The following is a 26,755-nucleotide window of genomic DNA, read 5'->3' on the forward strand; positions in this document are numbered from 1 at the left end:
CATATTACAATGCTAACTTCAGTGAGCCTCCTTCTCTCTCCTGCATTTTGATCTCATTGGCCTTCCACCTTTATAACCATAATAAAGGTTAATTGTAATCCTGGGTGAGTTGCAGATGAGAGCTAGTCTGGTCTATGAGCACACATGTAAACATACACAGGCACATGTATGCACAGCCACATAGCCACACACAAAGCTATAATAAACGTAAATAGTTTTTTTTTTAAACCTAAAAAATATGGGACCTGTAAGTCTTATAATGTGCATCCAAAGATTTTTAGATTTCAGCTCACTTTTTATATTTAACTTCTTAATGATGGTTGCATGTTGTTCTAAATGTAAATGTTTTCAATGTTGAAAACTGATTCTGAAGATACCAATCCTCACCAGAGTTGTTGTGTTTTCGTTTGTACCATGCTCCATCCAAAGATTTCTCTTCTGCGTTCTTGTCTTCCTCAGCCAGCATCACTTCTTCTGCAACACAAATTATGATAAACAATTATGTCATAATAGTGCTAACATCAAGTAAAGCAAAGCTGTTATTGAAATCCAACGGTAAAAATCAGTATATAACTATATATATAAATATATATATAAATAATATATATATAAATAACTAAATTTACACCTGCAGTGTAAAGATATGATTGTGTTTCTGACCCGCTTTGCAGATCCACTCCAGGTACCCAGTTAACTCTCTCTCTATTTGCTGTTGTCGGCGAAGCTTCAAGAATTCTTGCCTCTTCTCCACACGCTCTCTCTCCTTCGCAAATTCCCTGAAAAAAACACAAATACACACACATGCACACACACACACACAAAGAAAAGTTATTAAAACTGACAAGTCAACATAGACCCTGGAGCATTCAGCTGTTGATGGGTACACAGACGGCGGTCTTCCAGCAGGTAAGGCAAAGTCCCTGTCTAACCCTCACACTAAACTGAAAAATGGTCTTATACTGAGACAACCAAATACTATCTGTCACAACGGTAAAACACACTGTTCTTTCTTTTACTAATTGAAATGAGATTATCTCAAGTCACAGTCTGATGATGTTTGACTTGGCCAGTTTTAGAAAATATTTGCAATTTAAAACCAGTGACTTCATCTTCTCCTCATGGGCCAAGACAGAAAAAAGATAAGCTAAAAATAACATGCACATTGGACATACTCGTGCTTTCAGATAGAATGGGTTCCATTAAATACCCTGCACTGTGAACAATATATTTGTTTGTATTTGTGATAGTATAGCTGATGATAGTAGCATACCACAATGATGGGGTTTTAAAAAACCCACTTTAAATTTTACACGGAACTGAAGTTTCCAGCCAGTCCTTAAATACTGAAATACTGCTGGTGACTGATGATAGCAAGAAATTATTGCCAAATTCTTTGACCACAAGCAGCTGGAAAACCTCTTACACAGTAAATGTTAGTTTTCTGTTGTCCTGTTTCAAGATAAAAGATTTATTTGCAACAATGGCAGTGGATTATTTGAGTTTGTTGGACTAAGGTCTTATTGGATTCTAGGGAGACTGGAGGTCAAGTAAATACCTTTGTGGTGTTCCTGAAGCACCTGAGTAGTTTTTGAGGTATGGCATTTTGTTCTTTCTTGCAGACTCCTGCTGTGAGGAGTACCAGTGGGGAGTGGGTACATTTGGTTTGCAGCAATGTTTTTAGTGGGTGCTAAAGGTCAAACTAATGACAAGAAACAGGGTACAGGGCTCTGGGCCACTGTGCTACCTGTCAAGTAGGGTGGCTGTCAATTCATTATTTGTACAGTCAGCATACTCACATTAAAAGAAAAGAGAAGCATATGAAGGAGAAAGAAGGAAAAGGAGAGAATTCTTAATGTCATGGAAAAAAGCAAAAAGACACTGATGATAGCATGACTCGAAACTGTTTCACTCACATCTGGAACTAAAAACTGCTGTCTGTGAACTGTAAAATGCATTTATGACAGTGTGTAAATCTAAGTAGCTCTAGAGCAAGTGGATTTTATTTATCTTAACAAAATAACTGATAAGAAAACATCAATAAAGATTATCATCACTGGTAGACCTACACCTTCTCATCGAGACACACAGGAGGCAGCAAAGAGGTAACGTAGGGAAATTTTCAATCAAAAGTGTTCAGGCAGGCATCCAATCTTTATGTAGTGTGCATGTCCTCTCTAGCCCATAGCATCTCCAACCACAAGGTGCACTAGAGAGGTTGCATAAAACTGCCTTGACTCTGAGAGAGACTGGGATGAAGGTCTGCCTTTCCTGGTGTGTGCTGATTGCAAGGCGAAGCAGGAATATCACGATTTTAGTGTGTAGTATTTAGTGTTTGCACATAATGTGCGAAGGCCCCTCAAAGTGTTGAAAGAGCAATTATTGGCTGTCAACGCACCTCCTCAGACTAACGTCCTTAATTTCGTCAGAGTTCAGAGAACTGTTGCACCATGTCTGTTTTTTTAATTCACTCTACAGTTTAGTGTTTTCTTTTCTTTCCTGGAAGAGTGGAGTTGTAGTAGGTAGGTAGTTGTAATTAGCTGTTTGTAAAATTGTAAAATAAATGTATTTAACACACAGTTGTTCTTTGGAGACTCAGCTTATGTATGTGTAACCCAGTGTTAAAAACGGGATTAAAAGCATAAATATTGATATACTTTTGATTAAAATACTCATTTCACAATGGGAATAAATATTGATAAAAAGCAATTAAATATAATAAATACTGATACAAAGCATGTAAACAAAACATAAGTTTAATTAATATGTGGATAAATGGTGTGGAGGCAGGACTTTTAGAGCGTTCTTGTCAGACACCCTTGGCTCCTACGAATCTAGAATCTGTCTGATCTGGCCCATATTTCCCTTCTGTTCTGGTATTGTTGTTAAAGGTAACTATACTGCCTATACTACATACAAAGAAGGCAAGAAGTAGTGCTAACAGGCCTTACATGCCCACTACCAGTATTTCACCACCAGTGCTACATATGGCTTGTGCTGTTGCCCTCATGTCCCCTCCCCTTAAGCCCTTGCAGATATGGGTCCAAAAAGCTTAAATGTGAAGAAAAGTGCTCCCATCCACCACTGCTTTGTTTTCCACAGTGGCAGAACAACTAAATTAAATCCAAGCTGAAACTAAATCTGCCTGCATAAAAACAAACTTCTAGCTGACTTTGTCACTATCTTTAAATTTGTCCTGTAAGCTTTGCGCCAGACTGACAGCAGCCAAACGCCTTTCTTTCCCTTATATACTTGCCACATGCAGTGGTGCATCTAAAAGGTCACTCACGGTGTATTCCACTAAATGTATTTTTAAAAGTAAAAGTTAAACATCTTGTTTTTCAGATATATAATTAATGTTAATTATGTAAGTCTACTAGTAAATGATGATATAGATTTAAACTGCCTAGTTATACACTGACCAAGATGTGTGATGTAAGTCTGTAAAGGTTCTCATTCATCCAGGTCATTGTACTCTAAGGAGCTTGGAAAGAAAAGCATCTGGACTTCTTTAGGTTGCTTGAACTTAAAGAAGTCCAGACGCTTTTCTTTCTAAGCTCCTTAGACAATGTGTGATGTAAGAAACTTTTAATCACCTATTTACCACATTAATATGAAAATTTTAATCATAGGCAGTGGAACTCGTGTTATGTCCTTTTGAATATAACAGGCAAATTGAATAAGTGCAGGTTTAACCAACAATTTCAAATTGGTAAAGTAGTCTAACTATAGTTAGACTTCAATTCAATTCAATTTTATTTATACAGCGCCAAATCACAACAAGAGTCACCTCAATGCACTTTATATTGTAAGGTAGACCATACAATAATACACACAGAAAAAATCCCATATGCTCATATGATCCCCTATGAGCAATCACTTTGGTGACAGTGGGGAGGAGAAATTCCCTTTTAACAGGAAGAAAACTCCAGCAAAACCATACTCGGGGAGGTGCAGGGCCATCTGCCATGACTGGTTGGAGAGAGAGAAGGAATACGGATACAAAACATGCTGTGGAAGACAGCCAGAGATTAATAACCAAGTGTGATTCAATGCAGATAGGTCTATTAAGTGAGAAAGGTGACTGAAGAAGAAATACTCAATGCATCATTGCGGTCTTGTCGAGTACTGACAGGGACTAGAAAGAGAGTGTATTTCTCCTATATTGGCTTCCCTTCATTGGTTCCCTGTTAAATCCAGAATTAAATTCAAAATCATGCTCCTCACATACAAGAGAAAACCGCAGAGTCCAAAATTGCTTTGGCAAATATTAATTCAATATTAATTTTAGTGACCTCCAATTGTAAACGGGTGTCATAACTGCCAATGTGATTAATTTTATTGAATTTACATTTAGCCTTAGCCAGCAGTTTCCCTCAATGTCGCCTGCTCTGGCCCCTGGAAGACAACTGACTATGGTTACTGGTGTCTCTTGCTTCTCATGTCTCAGAACAGAATCACTAATTACCAGAGTTTGATCCTCGGCGGCTGTGTTGCCGAGTGGGGGAAAGCAGTTAGACACATGAACAGCTTTGTCGTGGACCAGGGGCTTCTGTTTAAGACTATACTTCGTCCTTACCATCACCCAACCACCCTTTTCTCTGGCTGCATGGCACAGTCTGCCAGGGGACAGCTAGTGGGCCTATGTTACCTTCTGCTGTAACTATAAATTAGGCAGTGAATACACAGAGAGTGTGCTTGGAAGCATGTGGAGATTACACTACAAAATAAAACGTTATTAATAAGTTTTGTATTAAATTGCTACGCAGATTAAGCTACACAAAAACACCACTGTGTGTTTATACAATTCTCTGCATTTAATTATTAGTTATTATTAATCTCTGGCTGAGTTCCACAGCATGTCTTTGTCATGTCTTCATAGACTCATCCCCAACTTGTTGCAGCAGATGGCTGCCCCTTCCTGAGCCTGGTTCTGCTGGAGGTTTCTTCCTGCTAAAGAGACTTTTTCCTCATAGTGCTCTACTAATGATTGTTGGGGTTTTCTCTTTATTATTGTAGACACTTTCATTATAAAGCGCACTGAGGTGAGGCAACTGTTGTTGTGTGCTATATAAATAACATTTAATTGAAGAATTTTATTCAATTAAGTTCTCTTGCTACATTAATTTAAATTAATTAATTTTTATTTTAATTAAAATAATAGTAACTTTTAAACTGTTCTCATTTATATTGTTATATACTTAACATCGTTTTTTAAGTCACCAAATGCCACTGGTATGCAAATATAAGGTACATATTCAAGGATAAGTCTTTAACAGCAAGTGTAAAAAAAACTTTACCAACATTCTTGACATTTTTAAGTTTAGTCAAAGAATGCTGCAATTGTTCATTTAGTTTTTTGTCTTTGAATATTGTATATTAATCAACAATCACAACTTAAAATTTATTGTTATATTTTGATGGAATAGTATAAATATTTCAAAATAAATTATTTTCTACATACTAGTTTTTCTTCACTGTTTTTGAGCAATCCTCTGACTTTCAGGTAGGACAGAATGAGACTCATAAGTGCCTACCAATGATGCCAAATGACAATATAACAATTAAGTGCATCAGCATGAGGAAAAATGTCATGATTTATGATGTAGTTTTAATCAAATCATGTAAACATAAAATAATTCAAATTCTTGGATGACAAAAATGGGAATGTCTGTCCTGCAGATGGCCAAAACTGCTTTTAAATTAAAACACATTTATATGTTACATGTTGCAAAAAAACATATTATTGTGAATCATGTATTACCAGGTATGCTTTTAATAGGCATTATAAGGCACTTGTTATTACAGGATTTACACATATAAACATGTTTGATTCAACCAAATTAAGCAACCAATGCCAGATATATGTCATCTATCTTTGTTACATTCACTAGGCTAACTGCTGGCATGCTGGCTATTATTATATGTAACAACATATTTAGCAATTACATTACTGATGACCAGAGATGGGCAGTAACGCGTTACTGTAATCCGATTACTTTTTTCAAGTAACAAGTAAAGTAGGGGATTACTATTGCAAAAACGGTAATTAGATTACCATTACTTTCCTATAGGAATGCTGCGTTACTGCGTTACTAAAACCGTGGGCCTTTCTCAATATGCGTACTTATGCGTACTTGCGTTCTCGTGTACTCGTGATACGGCATCAGTCGGAGACCAAGTACTGTTGAAATTCGAAGTACGCATCAAGTCGAGAACGCGAAAAAGTCCCGGATGTGTTCTCGCTCCGCCCGTTTTATCGAGCATGCATCGGTGTTGACTTGTGGGGATTTGGTACAGCTTAATATCCCAGAATGCATTTTGTCCAAAACTCAAACGCGGCAATGGCGGACGAGCGGGGCTAAAAACTTTTAAATATTACTCCTTCTGGGTCACAAAATTATTAGTTATTTTCAAGCGAGAATGTAGCTGTGTAAACTTCAAATATCTGCTCGATTTATCGAGATATCATATATTTCGAAACGCGCTCCGACGTTTTCGCAGACGTCTGTGACCCGCCAGCTCCACAGCAGACAGCGAGGTGGAGGATTATTACAGCTGGACTCCCGGCACATCGTTTTCAACCCCCCCGCGGTCTTTCGCTACTCAGGTTAAACAAACCCCAAACCCCAGTAGCTGTCTATTGTATTGAGTGTCCACTAAAACAAAAATAAAAGCGTTCTAACATCTCACCTGCTTGTTTTTATTAAGGTATGTACATGTATGTACATGTACACTATTTTTATTAATAGAGATTTCACTACTGAGGTTAAACATGATATATAAGTCACTTAGATCACTTCTAAATGTTAATGTTTGGTTTATTTCAGTGTTTTATTTGTTCCTGAGTAAACCGGTTTGGCTGTGATTAAAGTTAAGCTTCATTACATATTACTCACAGTTAAATTAAGAGGGGACCGCAGTAAAAACTCCGGACCTGTGACCAATGTTCCCTCTAAGCTGCGCACGTGCGCAATTCCGCATTGCTGGCACGGTCTCTGCGCACAGAAAATCTGCATTGCGCACAAAAAAAAAATCTAACCTGAATTGAAATTAAAATTAAAACTTTAACAATTCTGTTTTGTAATGTTAGTCAGTAAGTGACTGGCTGCTCCCGTATGGGATTAGAACGATGCCACCTTATCCCATAGTTTAGCCGATGCGTATATACGCAGCGAATCAACGGCATTGACAGGCTATGACAGCGTCCTTACGTGTCGACACCGGTGTTTTAGCTAGCAAAGCGGCGTGGCTGATGTGGACTGAAGTCACGTTAACGACAACGTGTACAACCATTGGAGATGTGAGCAGGACAGACAGAACAACTGACGGAAAAAGTGTGGACTTTATACCAGTTTTTAAATTGTGTTTATAGGCCACGTAAAACCAGAGTTATGATAAAAATATCTGCAATGTTTGGTTTCCTTCCTGAATACTGTCGTTGTTTATATTTACTGCGGGAAGAAACGGTAAAAACGGCGTTTTATAAGAAAAAAGGCTTCAAAGCCTGTGAGCAAAAACAAACTCCACCCCCCTCTCCCTTTCCTATTGGTCCAAAAAAGTACCATGTCGACCAATCAAAAAATGATATGGCAATGTGGCATCTAGTTGTTAAGAAACGGGGGGAAGTTTTAGGAGTGAGGTGGTGTTTTGAGATGTGAGAGATTTGAGACGTTTAGCGCAAATATTGTGTAGTTAGTGTGTAGTGTAGTCAATAGTTTTGTTGTGTGTGTCAGAACAATGAGGCGACTGCTGAATGTTACAGGTGTTACAGCAGTGATACATCTCCTGTTGTCAGGCCTGCAGGTATCAGGCTGTTGTTCTCCTTTATCTCATAGTGGACAGAAATTATTTTTGGAGTGGCACAAATAATTTGTGTGGCATCAAATTTGATGCAGAACAGCTGATTGTTCTCTAAATAGTTTGAAATGTTTATTTAAAAACGCCTTGCCTGCGTTAAAAAAAAAAAATAGCTGTAAAAAACTTTGTTTGCCAAACTGAGTTACTTTTTTGAAGAAGTAACTATATAATTAACTGCCCAGCATTGGTCATTATATACTATATTTTGCAGACAGATTCACAGACTCTCTCCCAGACCACAGACTCATAATACAAGTCAGAGCTTTATAAAAAAGAAAAAAAAAGAAAAAAAAAGTAGTAAGTTGTGTTTTCGAAATTGGAGTTCAAGTTATTTTTTACTTCCAATGGTGTTAACATACTACACAGGACTAGATTTTTTTTTTTTAAATTTTCATTGTAAGTGGGCCAAAGCAGTTAATTAAAAGTATTCTAACATAAATGTAAATGCTGTAATTTGATTATTTTAATAAACCATGTAACTTGGATGGATTCGATGCTGGCATGACCACAGTGCACACGTCTGCTCTCGCTCACAGTGGTCCAAGGGACCGCTCAGGGAGTTTGTGTGTTTCGCTCAGACACGTGAAAAATTAGAGGGAACATTGCCTGTGAAATCATCAAGTACATGAGTCCATACTCGCGTTCTAGGCAAGTCCGTACTCCCGTGCGTTCTCGCCGAGAACGCGAGTACGTACTCGCGTACTTGAGAATTGAGAAAGGGCCTGTGATTTTTTTGCGAGAATGTCTCATGACAGTGATGTAAGCAAGTGCGACGTTCGTAATAACAGCTGTGTGCAGATCAACAATGTGATAATATATGCAGCGTTTAAAGTGTAGAAGTACTGACCTTATTTTGAGTTTGATTCCATAAAAAGTGACAAAAAAACATTAGTGTCCATTGTGCGTGGGAAGAAAACTTCTTTTTACAGCGAAAATATACCCCTAAACTTCCAAGCAAGCACCGAGTGCGCTAAGACATAATGGGAAATTCACAGAGAAACTCACGGATTCTTCCACTGACCACTGCGGCACACCTGCACCAGGGTAAACCTCCGCCTACCCTACTCCTGCTTTACTGGTGAAAATCACCGTAGTAAATAAGCACAAAAACAATTGAAACTATTCCATACCGTCACTGTCATTATATTATGCTGCTATTCATACTGTCATTATATTAATGCTGCTATCCTGTATATATTGTACATACTATTGTTTGAGTACTTACGATTGTTTTTTTGTACTTTTTATATTTTACATTTATATTTATTATTGAAACTTGCACCAAGGGAGTGGCACTCCAATTTTGTTGTACTCTGTACAATGACAATAAAGGCTATTCTATTCTAGAGCAACAGGACCGCTAGTCTTTGACTTTATTTATTTTCTGCTGTGTTTTACTTGCATCTATTTGAAAGAGTGAGTGTAAACACACACACAAAAAACATTTTATGTGCTGGAATGTGCAGAAAATAGGTTTAAATATTAAACAAATTTCTTCCAGTCAGAGAATGTTGCATATAATCAAATTTTTGCTTGATGCATAAAGTTAAAAGATTAAACGAATAAAGCAAGTTTTAAAAAGGGACTTTTCCATTTGATTACATTTTGTATGATCGAGTATGCAGAAAAAGTAGAACTGGGCTGAAAGATCTATCGCTTTATCACCTATTCAGGTTGTAAATCGTGTTTTTAAAAAGTAAGTAACTAAGTAATTAATTATTTTTGAAAATAAGTAATCAGTAAAGTAACGGGATTACTTTTTTGGGAGAAGTAATCAGTAATTAGTTACTGATTACTTTTTTCAAGTAACTTGACCAACACTGCTGATGACTAAAATTAGTATTGTATGACATTATACATAAGTGAGTACCTTGAAAGTGCATCACTCAAGAGTTGTCTGCCACACTTGACGTGATACCAGGGGATACAGGAAAATGTCTATTTCACAACTGATTGGAAGTGATTTCTGGACGTTCCTGGCTGTTGTTGGGTAAAATCAGTTGAAAGTGCCATAACAATAAACTTGGGAGTGATTGCTTTAGAATCAGAATGGGTTTTATTGCCAAATGTTGAGCAGGTTTACAACATTAGGAAATTGCTGCGGTGCTTCAGTGCAAACATGCTGTCATAAATTGCGCTTAAATAGACATGAAAAAATAAAAGTAAGAATAAGAATTAAAAGTGCTACGTAGAAAGATATATGCATGAGATATACATGAGATATATACATGAGAATAAGAATTAAAAGTGCTACGTAGAAAGATATATACATGAGTGCAGGTGGTGATCAGTGCCAAAACATGGAATGATGCAGTGAACACAGCGTAAGGTCATGAGTTAGTGGCGGGGACAGTCGTACGTTTATTGTTCATGTGTCCAACAGCAGAGGGGAAGAAACTGTTCTTATGGCGAGAGGTTCTGGTGCAAATGGACCGGAGCCTCCTGCCTGAGGGGAGCAGGTCAAACAGACTGTATCCAGGGTGAGAAGGGTCAGCTGAGATCCGAGCTGCACGCCGCAGTGTCCTGGAGGTGTACAGGTCCTGCAGAGATGGGAGTCTACAGCCAATCACCTTCTCAGCAGAGCGCACAACACGCTGCAGTCTCTGTTTGTCCCTGATAGTGGCTCCAGCGTACCACACGGTGATGGAGGAGGTGAGGATGGACTCGATGATTGCGGTGTAGAATTGCATCATCGTCCGTGTTGGCAGGTTGAATTTCTTCAGCTGCCTCAGGAAGTACATCCTCTGCTGGGCTTTCTTGATGACGGAGGTGATGGTGGGCTCCCACTTCAGGTCCTGAGTGATGGTGGTACCCAGGAAGCGGAATGAGTCCACAGAGGTGATGGGGGTGTCAGTCAGGATGATGGGGGGAGTGGGGCTGTGTGCTTCCTGAAGTCCACAGTAATCTCCACTGTCTTCTGGGCATTCAGCACCAGGTTGTTGTGGCTGCACCAGGACACCAGACGTTCAACCTCCCTCCTGTAGGCAGACTCATCCCCGTCCGAGATGAGCCCAATAACGGTGGTGTCATCTGCAAACTTGATTAGCTTGACAGACTGGTGGGTGGAGGTGCAGCAGTTTGTGTACAGGGAGAAGAGCAGAGGAGAAAGAACGCTGTGTTCTTTCTCCCGGAGGGGAGCCGGTGCTGATGGTCCGAGAGTCCGAGACATTCTTTCCCAGCCTCACATGCTGCTTCCTGTCCGTCAGGAAGTCAGTGATCCACCGGCAGATGGGATCAGGCACATTCATCTGGGATGAGCATGAGCAGATTGCCACAGTCACCTGTAATTTTCAGAAATTATTTCCCCAGCAAGTACTATCAATCTCCAGCAACCACTCACAAGTTAGTGGTCAAATGTCAATGGACTAACTTTAACTAATGTTATCCAGAAGAAAGACAGCTTACATGCTAAAGCAGATATATTACTTAATTAAGTTATCACAACCTGGAGACAACATAAAACAACTATTTCTTGTTTTGTCCTCATGTGGAGTTTTGGGATCTATGTTGTGGTCTTGTTTATTGATATTAATGATTAGTGAGGAATCGCTGACTGCTGACACTAAATGGAGAGGAGGGACACTGAGGTATGGTATTCAGGAGAAAACTATGCTTTGGACTTCTGAGGAAAGTCTGACCCAAGTACTTCGTATAGAAATATGCCCATAGGCTATGAAAGAAAACCAAGAGTCAGGGAATGTCATTTATTATATTACAGTCTATCAAGTAAATGTAATAAATCTAAACAGATGTTATTCTTAATATAGCAACATTTCTTTGTATCGTCTTTTTTGATTTTTTGTTACAATACTTATTTGTCTCTTCTGCCCCTCAGTTTCTTCATCTCTGTAAAAACAAGCTAAGTGGAAAATGAGATATGCAGGAGAAGAAACAGAGAAGGGGAGGTCAAAAAAGAGAAGGTGGAGGTAGATAGAGAGACTTATAAAGACACAGAGAGAAAGACAGACTACTGAAATAACAGAGTGAGTCCACCCCAATTCAGCGTTGATTGGTGTCTCCCACACAGTGGAGGGGGAAGCTCTATTCTGCATTGCAGTGGCTGTCTGCATACCTTCCTGAGGTTATGTGTGTGTGTTTGTATATGTGTGTGCAGGTATGTCTAAATCTAATTTTTGTGGTTTTATATGTGTCTCTATATATCTGTCTCTCTGTGCATTACACAGAGTCTATATTAAACTTCTAAACTCATGCAGAACAAATATTTTCTTCTCTGGTAAAAAGAGGACATATAAAATAAAAATTTGCATATGCATAAAAACAGACCAGACTGTCCATGAAATGCTGCTACAGTATGTATGCAGATATACATTTTGTAGGTATACTTCAGGTAATTCAGTTCAATTCATTTTTATTTATAGAGTCACCTCAAGGTGCTTTACCTTGTAAGATAAAAGCCAACAATAACACAGAGGCAACCCCAAAAATTAGACAACACCCTTTAAGCAAGCACTTGGTGACAGTGGAAAAGAAAAACTGTCTGTAGCAGAAGTAGGCTATATATGGTAGAAATATGTTCTCTCTTTCTACAGTACCCTCGCTGCATCTGAGACATGATGTTTCAAATTTTTTGAGATATTTCACAAATGCAAGAAACCATTTCACTTTTCACAGTGTTAGTAGAGGCCAAAGTATTGCCATCCAGAGTAAGTAAGCATATAGCAATGAGCTTGCCTTTCCATGATGGCTCCTCCTCTTCCTCCTCTTTCTTGGGTTTCTGCTGCCTGAGGTATTCACTGAGCGGTTGGTTGGGGCCATCTTACTGATGTATTTATGGATGTTCGTTGCCTCATCCTGGACTGTGGTACTGACGATCACTAGTCCCTGGCCTCCTGCCTTACGCTTAGCATACAGCCTCAGGGTGTTGGACTTGGGTTGAAACCCTCCATGCATGGTCAGGAACTTCCTGGTCTCGACGTCAGTGGCTTCTGTCTCCTCCTTTGGCCAGCTTATTATCCCAGCACAGTTCCTGATCATGGCAGGGCATAGGTGTTTATAGCCCAGATCTTGTTCTTACTAGGGATGGACCCATCCAATATTACATATCGGTGTCATGTTTCGGCTGTGTGGCAGGCAGGAGAGTACCCAAACGCAAACTCACGGAGACAAAACGTAACCTCAAAACACAGCTTTAATGCTGGCATAAAGCGAAACACAAAAACAGTACTAAACTAAACTGGGAAAGCTAAACATAAAGTATACCAGGAACCACGGGGAGAATCACACACAGCTATGAGGGAGACTATGACACTGACAAAGAGAAACACAGAGCCTAAATACACAGAGGGATAACGAGGGAATGAGACACAGAAGGAGGGCACAGCTGGGAGAAATCAGGACTGACGAGACTTGTTTGTTTTTGGCCCACTTTGCACCAGAGAGAAGAAGGCAGCAGCTGAACAACAGCAGCACGTTTAAAATTAATAAGCTTTTGTTAGAATTTATTTAATATTACTTTGTACACCAGGATCCTTTTCTACGTAGCTGATGGCTGGTAACTGTGCAGGGGCGGGTCTAGCAAAGTTTTGCTAGGGGGGCCGATAGGGCATTAACAGGGAAAAGGGGGATACAAAGAAATATTTTTCTTTCTTATTCTCATTTAAAATGTCTAGCTTTTAATTAATAAATATCCGAATCTTACACCCAAAGTTTTAATCTGATGAAAAAATGTATGGTCCATACTGTATATAGTAACTATTAAGTCTAATATATACCCTAGTAAGCTATAGAACTTTTTCCTTTGGGAAGGTATCATCTGTGCAGTCTGCAATTCATTTGAAGAAATATGTTGAATCTATTTAATTATTGTAGAAATAAAATTAATTTCCATGCATTTTTTTTTACACGTGCATTAAAGTTTAAAATTACGTCAATTAAGCATCACAAGGCGGAGGGTGGTTCCCTATTTTTTTTGCTGGGAGTGGGCAACCCTATTAGTTAGGCTGTTTAATATTTCTACTTAGTACTCTTTAAAATACCAGAATAGGGAGGATGGTGTAGGTTTATTAAATTGATCAGTATTGCTGAACTATGAAATAGTTTGGGTGCAGTGTATTTTTTGCATACAGGTATAAGAGAATAGCTTTAGTGTTTTGTTTTTTAAAACTTGAGTATGAACTTATACAAAATGCAGCAAGATATTAAAAAACAGTTTTATTGATTAAAAAATACGGGAGTCATATCGGTTTCGGCAGATATTCAAATTTATGATATCGGTATTGGACAAAAAAAAGTGGTATCGTGCCATCTCTAGTTCTTACCATTCAGCTGACTCCTCAGGACTTGCCTGACCCTCTGGTGCGTCCGCCTTCCCTGCATGGCATCCGCAATCAGGCCTCGCCGACTTAAATATTGTACTGGGTCCTGTGTTTGGGGTTGTTGGTTGTGTGTTATGTTGAGCTGGCAGCGGGAGAGCTGCAGCTCTGGGTGTGGATGTACAGCAACAGTCAAAGTATTAATAAAGTATGCTGCAAAGCATGAACGTGCACCGGGGTCTGCTGTGGGTTTGTTACAGTAACATTGGACTCTTTTTGTTTTTTTGTTTTCCCTGTCTCTTGCAGAACCATTTTCTCTTTGTTTGTTTGTTGGAGTCTGTTTTTTAAATTGAGTTCTCCTGGCTTTTCTTTGCTATGATTTCCAGGTAGGAAGTTTTGGTCTTTTCCAGTTCTTGTTTTAAGTTTTGCACTTTCAAAATTTTTTTTTCATAAAGGGCTTCACTGGTGCAGAGTTTGGTTTTGAATGGAAAGTGTTAGGGTGATTGTGATAAACGTTGTCATTGTTGTACTTAAAGTTGTGGACCTTGTTTTAAACTGCATGGTCAAAGACATTCTTTTGTTTCCATGTGTCCCTGCCTGTTGGATGGTGGGGGAGGTTATGTTGTTTAACTGCAAGCACATTCTATGTAAGGTTCTGGTTTCCATATTTAGTAAGGGATGTTTACTTCCTGCCCTTTATAGGCTCACCTATGCTTGTATATGATGGATCGTTAAAGGAGTTGAGCCATATACAGGGGTAAGGGGAGATGACCCGTTTGTGATCAGTAGGAAGTCACACACACACACACACACACACACACACACACACACACACACACACACACACACACACTTTGGGGTTGGCTGGGATCAGATGAGGCGCTTTCGGCGCCGAGACCCTGATCCGACAGGCTCCCCTTGCAAGTTGAATTGCATCAATCTCTGATTGTCTTGCTTTGTTCACGGGAATAAGTCTCTGAGTCAGCGAGTCACAGTTCTTCCATTAAAAAAAAAAAAAACAACACAACAAAACAAAATATTTGTTTTACAGTATAATCACTATAATACTTTCAGAAATATAAATGATTGTTTACTGGCCCCAAATGTATTCTGCAGCAGGACAGTAACCCCAAACATACAGCCAAAGTCATTAAGAACTATCTTCAGTGTAAAGAAGAACAAGAAGTACTGGAAGTGATGGTATGGCCCCAACAGAGACCTAAGCTCAACATCATCGACTGGGTCTGGGATTATATGAAGAGAAAGAAGGATGTGAAGAAACCTACATCCACAAGAGATCTGTGGTTAGTTCTCCAAGATGTCTGGAACAACATACCAGCTGAGTTCCTTCAAAAACTGTGTAGAAGTGTACCTAGAAGAATTGATGCTGTTTTGAAGGTAAAGGGTGGTCACACAAAATATTAATTTGATTTACATTTTGCTTTTGTTCATTCACTGCAGTTTTTGATTGACAAAAACAAATGATTACCACTTTCATTTTTTGAAAGCATTCTTTGCTTACAGCATTTTTTCACACCTTCCTAAAATACATACATACATACCTACATTGCCCCCTGTGAACCACCTGTCCACCTGCTGGAGCAGTTTTATGGCCAAAACCAACTTTCACAGACAGGTAAGAGAGTGCAGATATTAACATTATTCGCATCACAGCAGATTCCTTTGTCACACAAGTCACCATTAAAACAGCACTCCCTGGCCCGATGATTACATGATGAGGACATTGTTGAAAAGATGATTCCAAGGAATTTGGTAGTGTGAAGATATTCTGGTTATTTAAAATTTGGAAAAAGAACCAACTATCCCGTTGGAGCTAATTTGCCTTTTTTTTTTAATTTGGAAAAGAGATAAATGGCCTGTATTTATATAGCGCTTTACTAGTCCCTAAGGACCCCAAAGCGCTTTACATATCCAGTCATCCACCCATTCACACACAGGTGATGGCAAGCTACATTGTAGCCACAGCCACCCTGGGGCGCACTGACAGAGGCGAGGCTGCCGGACACTGGCGCCACCGGGCCCTCTGACCACCACCAGTAGGCAACGGGTGAAGTGTCTTGCCCAAGGACACAACGACCGAGACTGTCCAAGCCGGGGCTCGAACCGGCAACCTTCCGATTACAAGGCGAACTCCCAACTCTTGAGCCACAATCGCCCCAGATACTGTCAGCTTGGTTATACCACAAGTATAAGTTAGACAAAATGGAGATATGAAAGAGATTCTAAAAGAGATATGAAAGAGTTTCTAAAATAGATAGTTGTAGCTTCAACTTTGACTGCAGTCATAGCTCATCCCAGCTTGCCCATACTGAATGAATTGATCTGACTTCCACTGGGGGTCTCCTGCATTCTCTGAGGCTCAGATTGTGCCCTTCAGATCTTTGCTCCTCCCCTTTGTGAGTGTGGACGCTTCATCTCTTTGCTCTTGAATGCTTTGCTTCTTATATTGATTTTTATGCTGATTTTTTCCCTTTTTTCCGTGTGAGCTTACCTGCGATAACTTCTGGACACTTGTAGATCATTAGGACTAGAGTGTTCTTAACAGAAACAGCAACATTTTATGGTTACCTTGTCCTCAGCGCTCCGTGTGTCTGTGGCCTAGACACAGCTGAAGCCTGATTACAGCGTCTGGGCACCGAGCAGCCTCAATAGCCTGGAAAGGTGCTAACCGCTAGGCTAACTAGCAACAAGATGCCTTCCCTCTCCACAGATGACTACCACAGCCTCCTGCAGAAGATTGCAGTACTGGAGACAAAAATTCATCGCTTAGAAGTAAACGTGGAGGTAAATGGACTGTGTGGAAATGAAACAACCTTGCCTTTGATTCAAAACAATGGCGATGAGCAAGCTAGTACACAGCTAAGGAGCACAGATAACATGACCAAGAAAGTAGACTCTGTGCATTATTATAAATCCTCAAGTGATAATCCCCCCTTAGACTGTCTTGGTGCAAAACCAAGACATAAATCATGTCTCCTGGAAGGGGGAGGACGTATCACAGGCAGGGCACAGCGAGCTGAAATCTCTGAAACCGACTGGCCTTCACTTCCTACGAGACAGAGAAGCTCTTCTACCCCTGTATACGGGAGGAAACAGGACTGGACAACCGTGAATAGGAAGGTTAACAACAAACCTCCAAAACAACTGAATGTGAAACTGCAGAACAGATTTGCTCCACTATCAAAGGACCCTGGATCTATATCGGACAACCATCCATCTAAAAGCAGCGAAATAAGGTCTGAAAATCTGTTGAAAAGTGAAAGGCCACAGGGAAAGCTAAAGGCTAGGCCTGAAACTCTGATTGTGGGTGACTCTGCCGTAAAGGATGTACAAAGGATGTGTGGTAAGAACACTAAAGTCCTCTGCTTTCCTAACGATATGGTCAACAACCTGAAGGAGAGAATTCTTCAAATTGCAGATGAATATCCAACTGTGACAAACATTGTCCTGCATACAGGGTCAAACGATGTGTCCAAACAACAGTCGGAGGTTCTGAAACGGGACTTTCAGAACCTCCGATAAATACTGTAAACTCTCTGAATGCAGCTGTATTCATCAGTGGACCTGTACCGCCGGTCAGAGGAGGAGACGAGAGATTCAGCAGGTTGTTTACACTGAATAAATGGCTTATATCAGCATGTGCTGACCACTCAGTGCACTTTATCGACAACTTTAATATTTTTTGGGAACGCAGGCATCTGTTCAAAGCAAATGGATTTAATTTTAACAAGTCAGGGGTGAAACTGTTCACCTCCAACTTGTTTTATTCCATACGTCATCCATCCGTGCTTGGTGCCAAGGCTGAGATAAACGAGGAGTTATCTCATAAAGAGGAACAAACAGTACTCCAAGAACAGACAAAGCCCAGCAGAAACCTTGAGGAGGAGCTCCATTTGCCCCCACCCGGGAAGAGCCTCAGAAAGGAGAGACATCCATGGCATCTGAGAAAGAGCCTCAGAAAGGAGAGACATCTAAGGCAAGAAGAGGGGTCCCTATTTGCCTCCAACTCTCTCAACAACAACACCAACGACCAGGACAAGGGACCACGACCTTCCCCAGTCCCCCAAACCCCTGACAGGCCATCACCCTCCTCCCCCTCCCTTTCTCCCTCCTCCCCACACCTGAAATTCACTGAGGAGATGATGGAGCGGGTCAATGCTGGGCTCAGATCTACCCCCCGTCCCAATCCCTTTTTGTCCCCCATAAACTCCCCACCAGAGCGGCCAAAGGTTTGCCATCGAGCCCCACCCTCAACAGAGCAATCGAAGTCACATTGCCCAGCCTCGCCCCCCTTAGTTCCTCTTCATGCCCTGTCTCCGCAGTCTGATGCGTGATGTGTGAAGGGTCCGGGCTGTGAGGATTATGGCAGTGATGACTTTTCCCAGGAGAAGCTGGGACCCTGTTTACTAGAAGGTTTTAAAATTTCTGTACTTTTAGGTGACAGGAGACATGTGGCCTGGTCAAAACACAGAGAGCTGCACTCTAAAAGATCTTTAAATATAGTAAACATACCTTGTGTGCCACAGACTGCTCCCAAACACGAGGGGACAAGTAATACCTCTAAAACACTTAAGTTGGCTTTATTAAACATTAGATCTCTAGCTGGGAAAACATTTTTAATTAATGATTTAATCACTGAGCACAGCCTTGATTTTATGTTTTTAACTGAAACTTGGTTGGACCAAAGTAACAGTGGAGCTGTTCTCATCGAGACGACCCCTCCTAACTACAGTTTTATCAGTGAGGTCAGGGCGAGCAGGAGAGGAGGAGGGGTCGCTGTCTTATTTAATGAATCATTTCAATGTAAGCAGCTATCTCCTGGAAGTTTTCAGTCTTTTGAATATGTGGCTTTACAGCTGAAGGCCCCATCCAAAGTTGTGTTTCTTAATGTTTACAGGCCTCACAAATACTGCACAGACTTTTTTAATGACCTCAGTGAACTGCTGTCTGTGATCTGTGTTGATTTTGACTGTGTAATTATTACTGGGGATTTTAACATTCATGTGGACAACCCTCAGGACAAAGGGACTAAAGACCTGAGTAACACTCTGGGCAACTTTGGGCTGACTCAGCATGTAACAGAGGCCACACATAATAGAGGACACACTCTTGACCTACTGATCTCCAAAGGCCTGAGCATTTCAAAGGTTACTGTGTCTGATGTGGGCGTGTCTGATCATTACTGTGTTTTCTTTGAAAGTAAAATCTCAGCCCACACAAATATATCAACAACAGTGATCACAAAACGGTGTATAACTGAACACAGTAGTGCAATTTTTAACCAGGTCTTCCCATTAACACCTGACCTGTCCAGAGGGTCAGTCAATGAGCTCGTCAATAGCTTCAATGCTAACATGTTAAATGTAATGGACACTATTGCTCCCATTAAGGTGAAGGTTATCTCTGGAAGGAAAAAGTCTCCATGGAGAAACTCCACACTGGTGAAAAATGAAAAAAGAGAGTGTAGGAAAGCTGAGCGCAGATGGAGAAAAACAAACCTCCAGGTTCATTATGACATTTATAAAGAGAAACTTCACAATTATAATTTACAACTGAGGAATGCAAGGAGGTCCTACTTCTCTGACATCATCACTAAAAACAGCCATAATGCTCGGGTCTTATTTTCTACAGTTGACAGGCTAACAAACCCTCCTGTGTCAGTGGCAGCTGAACTTCATTCGACCATGGCCTGCAATGACTTTGCCAAATTCTTCACTGAAAAAATCCAAAAAATTAGACAAGCAATTGGTACATCAACAGCAGATCCAGGATATGTACTGTGTCCACCAAAAAACTGTTTAAACACCATGAAACAGTTTCACCCTATTAACAGCAAAGACCTGGAGGACATCTTAGGTCAACTGAACTCCTCCTCCTGCTGTTTAGATGTCCTGCCAACAAGTTTTTTCAAAAAGGTCTCAAAGACTTTAGAGTCAGACCTGTTACAGATCGTCAACTTTTCTTTATTATCAGGTGTGTTTCCAGAATCACTAAAAACTGCTGTAATCAAACCTATACTGAAAAAGGACAATCTTGACAAGACACAAATGAACAACTACAGGCCGATCTCAAATCTCCCGTTTTTAAGTAAGATCATTGAAAAAGCAGTTTCTCAACAGCTCAGTTACTTCTTAAAACAGAATAATTGCTACGATGCCTTCCAGTCAGGTTTTAGACAGAACCACAGCACTGAAACCGCTCTGACCAAAGTGTTCAATGACATATGTCTGAATAGAGACAGTGGAAAAATGTCAGTCTTAGTTTTACTGGATCTCAGTGCAGCATTTGATACAGTTGACCACAACATATTACTCAAACGACTGGAGAACTGGACAGGTCTTTCAGGAACTGTACTAAACTGGTTCAAAACATACGTAGAAAACAGGAAATACTTTGTATCAATAGGTAACTTCACATCTGAGCAGACAAGTATCACATGTGGAGTTCCCCAAGGTTCCATCTTGGGACCCCTTCTGTTTAACATCTACATGCTCCCACTGGCACAGATTATAAACAACAACAAAATAAACTATCACAGCTATGCAGATGACACACAAATATATATCACAATGTCACCAGGAGACCGAGGCCCTGTACAGGCTCTTGGTAAATGCATTGAGGAAATCAATGACTGGTTGTGCCACAATTTTCTCCAGCTAAACAAAAACAAAACTGAGGTAATAGTCTTTGGCGCCAAAGAAAAACGATTACAGGTCACCAGAGAACTTCAATCTATACATCTAAAAACCACAAACCAGGCGAGAAATTTGGGTGTAGTGATGGATGCAGACCTAAACTTAGAGAAACACATTAAGACAATAACAAAGTCAGCTTACTATCACCTCAAGAATATTTCAAGGATAAAAGATCTGATGTCTCAACAGGACCTGGAAAAACTAGTCCATGCATTCATCTTTAGGCTTGATTACTGTAACAGCATCTTTACAGGTCTACCTAAAAAATCAGTCAGACAACTACAGCTCATTCAGAACTCTGCTGCTCGAGTCCTCACGAAGACCAAAAAAGTGGACCACATCAGTCCAGCTCTGAGGTCCTTACGCTGGCTGCCTGTCCGTCAGAGGATAGACTTTAAAGTTCTGATGCTGGCCTATAAAGCTCTGAATGGTTTAGGACCAAAATACATCAATGACCTCCTGACCCAGTATGAACCATCCAGATCCCTCAGGTCATCTGGATCCGGTCTTTTATCAGTTCCCAGAGTCAGAACCAGACACGGAGAAGCTGCATTCAGCTTTTATGCTCCTTATATCTGGAACAAACTCCCAGAAAGCCTCAGATCAGCTGAAACACTCAGTTTATTTAAATCCAGGTTGAAGACTCACCTGTTCTCAGCTGCATTTGAATAAAGCACCAAATCCACACTTTAAGCTTAAATTTCAAAACTTACATTAACTACTGATTTTATCTACTTTTCTGATTTTATCTGTTTTGATTTTATATACTGTTGTTTGTTTGTTTGTTTGTTTGTTAATTAGTTAGTTAGTTTATTTGCTTGTTTTAATCAATTTTAAATCATGCTTTTTATTTGTTCTTGTTTCTAATGTCTCTGTAAAGCACTTTGAATCACCTTGTTGTTGAATTGTGCTATACAAATAAACTTGCCTTGCCTTGCCTTTAAACAATGACAACCCCGCATGGCGATGTCAGACTGCATTTGTCACCTTCCATGTTACAAGTAACTATAAAGCTATGTGACAGTTTCTATGGCAGGAAACAGACAACATAATCATAGAGAGGAGCTATGTGTCCCTGAATGCTTTTGTCAAGCCTTTATGTCCGCTTATACAGTACCGATGTACAGGATAAGTATGTTAGGAAAATATAAAAGGATATTAACAAGAGACAATGAAATTAAATGAAAAAAAGTCTAAAAACACTCTTCTCACCTTAAAACAATGTGCACCTAACAAAGTGATTGTAATCTCCATCAAAGTTCTTACCATTTTAAAGTGTATGCCACGTCAAGAAACACTTGTATTACTTAGCTTACATCACAAAATTGTTTTTAGTGATATAATGTACAAATATGCTACTAATACTACTATACTAATACAACTACAGCTGCTGTAAATAAACAGGATAGGAATTGGCAAGCAAATTTTGCCAGTGATCACAGTACCTGGACGGGGTTCTGTTCATTTTCCTTTGTTTTTATTTCTTTGTAAACTCCAGGTAGCTGGCCATTGGCTGGAGATTGAATGTGTCGGGGCCCAAGGCTGACTGAGCCACCGCTTACATCCTGGTTCCAACTGGACAGGCTGAAATGTATTGACTTTTGTATAGTATTTTTCTCTCTCTTATTTTCTTTACTAAATGTACCTGTATATTGGGCGACCGTGGCTCAGGGGGTTGGGAAGCGTATCTGTAACCCGAAAGTCGCCGGTTCGATCCCCGGGCTCTCTGTCCTGGTCGTTGTGTCCTTGGGCAAGACACTTTACCCTACTTGCCTACTGGTGTTGGCCAGAGGGGCCGATGGCGCGATATGGCAGCCTCGCTTCTGTCAGTCTGCCCCAGGGCAGCTGTGGCTACAACCGTAGCTGCCTCCACCAGTGTGTGAATGTGAGAGTGAATGAATAGTGGCATTGTAAAGCGCTTTGGGTGCCTTGAAAAGTGCTATATAAATCCAATCCATTATTATTATTTACTTGTTTGAAATAAATTAACAAACAAACAAGCAAACAAACTGGACCATGCTTGTTGTTGTTGTGTAATAAAGTAGAAGAGCTAGTTAATTATTTTAATTATTATCTTCCTTTAAAAGAACAGACCTGGTATTTATACAGGTGGAAGTCTTTTTCTTTTAATAACTTTTCTTCTGTTTAGACCAGAAATGCAGGCAAGAGGCTATATTTAGGATTTGTTTGTTTTGTTTTTTTTGTCTGTGTCCCCCTGAAGTTTTCAACCTTGAGAGATAATTAAACTTGCTTGTTTGTGACTAGAAACCACACTGTAGGAGTGGAAATGAAAGGAAATGAGCCACTGAAACATGTTTCTTTGATCAGGTTAAAAAACAAAAATGGTGTAAATGGCTTTAAGCTGCTTCAGTCACATTGTGGATATACCTAAACCTGCCTACTTTCAGAACTTACAAAACAGCAAGAATAAAAACACAAAACTAGAAAAAAGACATTAAAAAAATATCTCCATTGTGAAATAAACAAATGAATGACTCTGGCATGCTGACTTGCTGTCCAACTTAGGTAAAAAAAAGAAGTCAACACATTATAGCATTCAAATATACAGGGAGTGCAGAATTATTAGGCAAATGAGTATTTTGTCCACATCATCCTCTTCATGCATGTTGTCTTACTCCAAGCTGTATAGGCTCGAAAGCCTACTACCAATTAAGCATATTAGGTGATGTGCATCTCTGCAATGAGAAGGGGTGTGGTCTAATGACATCAACACCCTATATCAGGTGTGCATAATTATTAGGCAACGTCCTTTCCTTTGGCAAAATGGGTCAAAAGAAGGACTTGACAGGCTCAGAAAAGTCAAAAATAGTGAGATATCTTGCAGAGTCAAAATTGCAAAGCTTCTGAAGCGTGATCATCGAACAATCAAGCGTTTCATTCAAAATAGTCAACAGGGTCGCAAGAAGCGTGTGGAAAAACCAAGGCGCAAAATAACTGCCCATGAACTGGGAAAAGTCAAGCGTGCAGCTGCCAAGATGCCACTTGCCACCAGTTTGGCCATATTTCAGAGCTGCAACATCACTGGAGTGCCCAAAAGCACAAGGTGTGCAATACTCAGAGACATGGCCAAGGTAAGAAAGGCTGAAAGACGACCACCACTGAACAAGACACACAAGCTGAAATGTCAAGACTGGGCCAAGAAATATCTCAAGACTGGTTTTTCTAAGGTTTTATGGACTGATGAAATGAGAGTGAGTCTTGATGGGCCAGATGGATGGGCCCGTGGCTGGATTGGTAAAGGGCAGAGAGCTCCAGTCCGACTCAGACGCCAGCAAGGTGGAGGTGGAGTACTGGTTTGGGCTGGTATCATCAAAGATGAGCTTGTGGGGCCTTTTCGGCTTGAGGATGGAGTCAAGCTCAACTCCCAGTCCTACTGCCAGTTTCTGGAAGACACCTTCTTCAAGCAATGGTACAGGAAGAAGTCTGCATCCTTCAAGAAAAACATGATTTTCATGCAGGACAATGCTCCATCACACGCGTCCAAGTACTCCACAGCGTGGCTGGCAAGAAAGGGTATAAAAGAAGAAAAACTAATGACATGGCCTCCTTGTTGACCTGATCTGAACCCCATTGAGAACCTGTGGTCCATCATCAAATGTGAGATTTACAAGGAGGGAAAACAGTACACCTCTCTGAACAGTGTCTGGGAGGCTGTGGTTGCTGCTGCACGCAATGTTTATGGTGAACAGATCAAAACACTGACAGAATCCATGGATGGCAGGCTTTTGAGTGTCCTTGCAAAGAAAAGTGGCTATATTGGTCGCTGATTTGTTTTTGTTTTGTTTTTGAATGTCAGAAACGTATATTTGTGAATGTGGAGATGTTATATTGGTTTCACTGGTAAAAATAAATAATTGAAATGGGTATTTATTTGTTTTTTGTTAAGTTGCTTAATAATTATGCACAGTAATAGTCACCTGCACACACAGATATCCCCCTAAAATAGTTAAAACTAAAAACAAACTTAAAAACTACTTCCAAAAACATTCAGCTTTGATATTAATGAGTTTTTTGGGTTCATTGAGAACATGGTTGTTGTTCAATAATAAAATTATTCCTCAAAAATACAACTTGCCTAATAATTCTGCACTCCCTGTATACACGAATTAATGTTGAGTAAGAAAATATTCTGCCAATTACTTTGCAACAACAACAAATTACTAGGGTCTTTGAGGGACAGTCTGACTTGTTTTCAAAAAGAAACTGTGAGGTAGATTTGATAATAGGAGGGGAAAGTTTACATTAAGAGTAAGGACAGAGTCAATCCACAATGCTATGTCTTAAAAAAAATCACCTTAACTGCTGGAAGCTGGAAAATTAACATGAATGCCACTCTGTGAGTCCATCCTTAATTTGCAAGATATGTGAAGACAGTGCAAGGGGTACTGTGAGACCTGCATTCAAATGTGACACACAAGATTTCTGCACTGGCTTTTTAATACAATCAACAAATTTACTGATGAATTTTTAAATTATCTGAAAGCATAGTTCTATTCTAGTTCAGCTAGGCATCTTTAGTGTTAATGCTCATATTCAATTATGTTTTAAAGCTGTGTTTCTGAAAAGAGCTTCAGAAATGAAGTTAAAAATGACATAAAGTGTAAGAGTAACAGTGCAATGTGCTCAGCATCACATATGGGAGAAGAAAAGTTGTAATCAGGAGTAACAGTCTGACAGCCTGTGTGCTCCCTGATTAAAACAATATTATTTGCTCTGTACACCATATTTGCACACATTTTGAAATCACATGCAATGCTTTTGAAGACCGTTTGAGGACTTCAACACAACTTTTTATATATATAAAACAAATCTGAATAACAGAACAGATTTTAACTATAGCTGACTTAAAATTGTGATTAATTATACTTTACAAAACTAGTGATTTATGACTCCCCCCGTTAATAAAAAAAACACAAAAAAACCCAAAACGTAAAAGCGTAAATCCTAGTATCTGTTTGTGACTGCTGTTTAGTGCTGAGAAGGCTTAGCTGTATTTGTAAATTACAATGATGTAAGAAAAATTTGCGAAAAGAATTATCAGCAAAGCTGTAAGCTGCCAAACAAAACCACCAAGCTAAAAGAAAACAACACAAATAGAGAAACTGATATTAGAGTCACACTAGGAAAAACAGTAGTTGGACGCCACAGCACAACCAAAATTAGATCCTTCAGCTGTTCAAAATCCCACTAGGCTGGCCGACATGATAAATGATGGGCAGGGCTGTGAGTACTCAGACTGTGTTTTTTTGGAACACAATATGGACAAGATCTTGGAGAAGTTCATGGCTCTGCAATATGGATAACATCTTGAAGAAGAACAACGGGAATTGAGAAACCTGGTGACCAGTGATGGACATTAGACTACTGTAAAATTGGAAGCAGTTTGTTCGCACTAACCAAATCAACTACCATCTTCATCTCATGTGCCCCCCCCTAGCGCCAGCTGGATGCTCAAGGCAAAAGCTGACAGGAATAACAAATTCTCCTTTTTTTCTCTTCGTCTTTCCTCATGTTGTGCATTTTCCATTGTTATACCCAACCTGTCTTCCACATATGATGTTTGTGTAATGTATGTATGGTCGGAAGGGTAAGATGGCTCTGGCAAAGGTCGGCAGCCTTAACCCAATTTCCTTTGGGGTCAACCTTCAGGATCAATAAAGTTTTATTGAATTGAATTGAAAATGAATTGAATTGGTAATGCCACTGTGGTTATGTCTTTGTTATAGTCTACAGCCTTGAAAAATTCTCAACTGAAATGTAGAATTTGTATGTTTAAACACACAGGTAGACACAAATGCTTTGTGAGAACATGCCCTTTCTCAACATGGTATGACTCAAAGAATATTTAACTACTTGCAGCAATGAACCAGTACAGGTTTCTGTTTCCCC

General features: G+C 39.9%; 1 protein-coding gene across 1 annotated transcript in view; it reads right to left on the reverse strand.

Moving 5' to 3' along the window:
* Nucleotides 1–26,755, reverse strand: part of cacna1ba (calcium channel, voltage-dependent, N type, alpha 1B subunit, a) — a 315,954-nt gene that overhangs the window by 212,141 nt on the left and 77,058 nt on the right. The window contains exons 9-10 of the mRNA XM_076890695.1: nt 661–776; nt 388–474 (exon numbers count right to left, since the gene is read on the reverse strand). Of these exons, the coding sequence (XP_076746810.1) occupies nt 388–474; nt 661–776 (203 nt within the window). The remainder of the gene's footprint in view (nt 1–387; nt 475–660; nt 777–26,755) is intronic.

Source organism: Maylandia zebra, linkage group LG12 (assembly GCF_041146795.1).
Source record: "Maylandia zebra isolate NMK-2024a linkage group LG12, Mzebra_GT3a, whole genome shotgun sequence".
Lineage (NCBI taxonomy): Eukaryota > Metazoa > Chordata > Actinopteri > Cichliformes > Cichlidae > Maylandia > Maylandia zebra.